Source organism: Cornus florida, unplaced genomic scaffold (genome assembly GCF_030987335.1).
Source record: "Cornus florida cultivar Cherokee Brave unplaced genomic scaffold, ASM3098733v1 CherokeeBrave_3.0.0_Hap2_Chr09, whole genome shotgun sequence".
Taxonomy (NCBI): domain Eukaryota; kingdom Viridiplantae; phylum Streptophyta; class Magnoliopsida; order Cornales; family Cornaceae; genus Cornus; species Cornus florida.
The window spans coordinates 42,653,902-42,658,319 of record NW_026775579.1 but is presented as its reverse complement, the minus strand read 5'-3'; the positions used below and the strand labels follow the sequence as shown (position 1 = coordinate 42,658,319).

Here is a 4,418-nt window from a genome sequence, read left to right as displayed (position 1 = left end):
TGAACAAGAAGAAGTTTAATTTGAGCAATTCACCCCCCTCTTGGTCTAATAGATTTGTTTCTTAATAATATATAAATTATCTTAGTAAGGGTAGTATGTCAGGTGAGACTTACTTGCACCAAATCAATAATTTAAGAGTGCCACAGTATCCATAGTAGAAAAGTGTTTTCTGTACTCTTTTTTTTCGGTAAATCGAGTTTTCTGCACTTAATCCATACATACATACATATATATATATATATATATATATATATATGTCTCAACTGATTTGTGTAAAATGCCCATTCTGAATGGAAATAACACTTGAAGAATGAAGATACAAGCCTAATTTGTTTGAAATTGAAGGGTGGGACATATATTTATTAAGCATACTACATAGATTAATTATGAATTAACAAATTTATTTCACGGCAACCTCCACAAATATAGACTCAACAACATGAGCTTGCTAAGATTACTGCTTATACTACTTGGCCAAAACCGATCGATAAGTTGCCAAAAGTGCAGGTCACTGGGGAAGCTTGTTCAGCTTACAGTAAACATAGTCTTTGTACTTCTTGGTCTTGTATTTTGGTGGATTCTCTTCATTGACAAGCTTTGGAAGAGGCCCGAGCTCAAACTCCGGTGGCGGCTCCAAGAACACCGGCCACGACATTCTCGTCGTGTCTTTGTTCACCGTTGATCTGTGGAACACACTCTTGTACTTCCCATTGCTTAAAATCTGTCAAATTACATCACAGAGTAACAAGGGGACTTACATTTTGAGTAATGGAAAATTTGGTTAAAATGGTTTATTAATACTATTAAAAAAAACTTGTTCTTGTTCAATCATAAGGAAATTTTTATTTATTTTTACTAACTCCTCCGGTTTGATCCTCAACAAATATCCTTTTGAAAAGAAGGAAACTACTAATGATATTGTTAAGAAATTGTAAAAAGTTTTTCACAAGAGATATGCTAGAAATTTAAATAAAACAAACACTACTGAAATTATGAAATTATCAAATTAAGCTAAAATTTCATCACACTAGTGAAAGGAAAAAAGAAAAGAATAGAAATATATATTAATGATCATTTACTAATTTTTTTTGGTTAAATTACACTCACATTTCCGGAGGTTTGAACAAATTACACACAAATTGACTGTTTGATCTTTATTACTTTGACATCTAAATGTGTCAAAAGTCATTAATGTCCTTATGTTAAAATAATATATTATACTAAAAATGGAAATGATAACAAAAACTCAATTAAGTCAGAAATTGGGTTCCAACTCATTAGATTTATTTTTTATATTTTAAATAATAAGGGCATTTTAGTTCATTTATTGGTGGTTTGTCATTCTACTACAACACTTAAGGTCGTTATAGTCTTTTCATAGAAGATAAGGGAATCTTGGTCATTTTATTAACAATTTTGACGGACTAAAATCCAAAGAGGGATCGTTAAGCACTCCGCTTCAAATTTTAGGAGTGGTCAAAGTAATAAAGGTTAAACGGTGTATATGTGTCTAATTTGCACAAAGTTAAGAAGAGCTCAGTATAATTTATTCTTTTTTTTCCTACTTAAATAGGATTGGAAATTTTTAGTTTCAGATCTAAATCATGAAAAGAAAAGGAAAAATGTTTTCCATCAATTCCCCCTCATATATATTTTCTTTCCCTTATTTCTCATGATAACTAAATTAGAGAAATTATTTTCTGAACCTGAAAATACTAGGAATAATTTGTACCATTAAAGAGACCAGTTTGATAAACTCTTGTAGAAAAATTTAACTGTAGTTTGACAATGACTATATTGGAATCATATACATATCAAGCACGGAGTAAGAATGAAAAAAAACAGGCAATACCTCAATTTGGTCCCCAACATGAATGATAAGGGCATTGGGTATGTACTTGACATCATACCAATGGTCATCTTTGAACACCTGTAGTCCTGGAACCTCATTGGGCACTAGGATGGTCAGAGTAGACATATCAGTGTGAGCCACCACTCCAAGAGCCAGATCAGGACGAGGACATGGTGGGTAATAATTAATTTTCATAAGGTAAACCAAGTCATCACCACCAGCAGCCTTTTTCAGTTCATTGCCTTCAAGCCCTAGCCCTAATGACAAGCCCTTGAACAATTTGTCCACACCAAGCAGTTTCTCTGCATACTCTTCGTTTGCCTCCCTACATAAAAAAAACACAACCATTTAGGACATAAATACAAATTTATAAAAATAAATAATAAAAAAACCCATTTAAAATGTAGTACTCGAACCCCTGACCTCTATTTGAGAAGTATGAATTTGGTATCGCTGGACTACTGCCTGTTAGTGTATAAATTGTTTTTTAATGCAAAAAAAAGTCATATCTACGCTATCTTACATTAACTTTACAAGCAAATTCAGCTGAATTGCTTATACCATCCATCTGACATAACACGCTATTATATTGTCCATCCGACGTAACACGATTATATTGTCCAATTACGCTCTACATTTTTAAATATTGTTGTCCGTACTACCTTAATATTGTACAGTATCTGGTATCAGTTCTTAGTATTTTGCTATTTTTTGGACCATGCATTAAAACACAAATTTGAGACAACTGTTCCATTTCAATTAAATAGATAATGCTGCGACGGGATGGATGGATCCTATAAATTCTATAATAATTAATCTAAAAAACAACAAGAAATTAAAAAAACATATAGACACATTATTCATCTTTATAAGTTTGCATCGTTGGATGAAGTTACATAATGTATCACCAGACCTATACGGTCTCCCATTACACATGTATAATTACTATAAATAAATAAGTAAATAAAAATTTTTTTTTTGAAAGGTAAATTGAATTTATTGAAAATAGAACTGTACAGCCCCAAAGGAAGAAGGCTCAAGAAAAGCCCAACAGAAAATTACAAAGGCAATCCAAAGATGACAAGCCCAAAGGCGACAACCCAATAAATAAATAAAATTGTAAGCAGAAGAACACGGCAAAATTATACTAGGCTCTCTGGCCTAGTGCATAACCTCCCTATCCTCGGAGGGGAGGGATTCAAGCCGGCATGGACGAAAAGTGTGTTTGTTTTACCATTCCGTAAAAAAAAAAAAAGAAGGAAAAAAAAAATAGCTAACCTGTAAGAAGGTGGATTTTTAGGCCAGAACTGGTAGTTAATGGCAGAAGGAGGCCAAATCTTGTGAAACAAGTGATCAACCCAACCTTTCTTGCCTTCAACTTCTTTTTGTAGTTTTGTGCCATAGCCTTCCACAGTCTGAGCCCCAGGAGGCTTAGCATACACCTCTTTCTCTTCTGGCGGGAGCTCAAAGAACTCTCTCCCAGCTCTCTGTAATTTGCTTATAACCTCATTTGGTATGTCATGGTTCACCACCTGGAATATCCCCCACTCCCGGCTCGCCTCCGCAATGGCCCGGACCAGGCTCTCGTCGACCGGACCACTCAGATCGATCAACGGAACTTCCAGGACCACACCATGGAAGGTTGTGATCGCTGGTTGCTCATTTTCTGACCTAATGTACTCCGATGGGATGGTGTCTGTGAACTTGGATAGTGAAGCAATGGCTTGTACTCTCTCCACCTCCATTTTGTGTTTTTTAGTTAGGACACTTACACACACAAACACCCTCTCTCTCTCTAACTTTCAATTATTTCACACACAACTCGCACCCTTTTTATCGATGCTTGTTCAGTTGTTCTTGCAAAGTTGCAACAAACTTTTCATGAATGGGTTGTTAGTGTGAGTGAGTTTTGGTGTGTTATAAAGAAGTGGTTGACGTGTAGGATTGTAGTACACTGGATAGTTCATACCAAACCCTTCCCAATTTATACTGCTACCTTTTTCATTTATGAGTATATCGATGTGATCAACGGCCATTATTAGCCCACCACCCATTCTTCAGGAGAGGTTCGGAGCTTTGTCTGATTTTGAGTCTCTGAAGAAGGGTGATCAAAGAAATTGACTAGTATTGTGAGTCTGTAACCGGTTGTCTCACCACGTAAGCTTATAGCCCGCCATTATCGTGGGGCTCATTAGCGTTACAGGACAACCGGTTGGGACTTAAAAATATAATTATTCATCTGTGAAATAAATAATGATAAATAATTTGAAAGTTAAATGTATAAACTATTTTAGGTGGGCATGCAACATAGCTCATATAAATCTCTGAAGTTTATTTTAGGGGAGAATAAGGATATTATGTCATACGGTAATTAATGGAGCGATAAAAATACTAAAATATCGTTTTTATAATTAAAATAAAAAGTCAAAAATTTAATTAATGTAAAATGACTACTATGACCTTTATATACAAAAAGGGTAAGAATATTTTTGGAATTAAATAAGGGCATTTTCGGTATTTAGTACAATTAATTAGTCATTTGCTAGACATGTGAATGGTACTTTTT

The 4,418-nt window shown here is 34.5% G+C and overlaps 1 protein-coding gene across 1 annotated transcript; it reads right to left on the bottom strand.

The window, feature by feature from the left end:
* Nucleotides 1-328: 328 nt before the first annotated feature.
* LOC132273754 (flavonol synthase/flavanone 3-hydroxylase-like) lies at nt 329-3,751 on the bottom strand. The gene is made up of 3 exons (XM_059774804.1): nt 3,131-3,751; nt 1,853-2,177; nt 329-721 (listed from the first exon to the last, which is right to left on the bottom strand). Exons 1-3 carry the CDS (start codon nt 3,595-3,597, stop codon nt 509-511), a joined length of 1,005 nt encoding a protein of 334 aa, XP_059630787.1. The 5' UTR covers nt 3,598-3,751; the 3' UTR covers nt 329-508.
* Nucleotides 3,752-4,418: the final 667 nt, after the last annotated feature.

Excerpts from the sequence above, each read along its gene's own strand:
- LOC132273754 (XM_059774804.1), bottom strand. The coding sequence starts at position 3,597 with ATGGAGGTGGAGAGAGTACAAGCCATTGCTTCACTATCCAAGTTCACA. Across the intron at positions 2,178-3,130 it reads AAAAATCCACCTTCTTACAG|GGAGGCAAACGAAGAGTATG; the intron begins GTTAGCTATTTT and ends TTTTTTATGTAG. Across the intron at positions 722-1,852 it reads ATGTTGGGGACCAAATTGAG|ATTTTAAGCAATGGGAAGTA; the intron begins GTATTGCCTGTT and ends GTAATTTGACAG.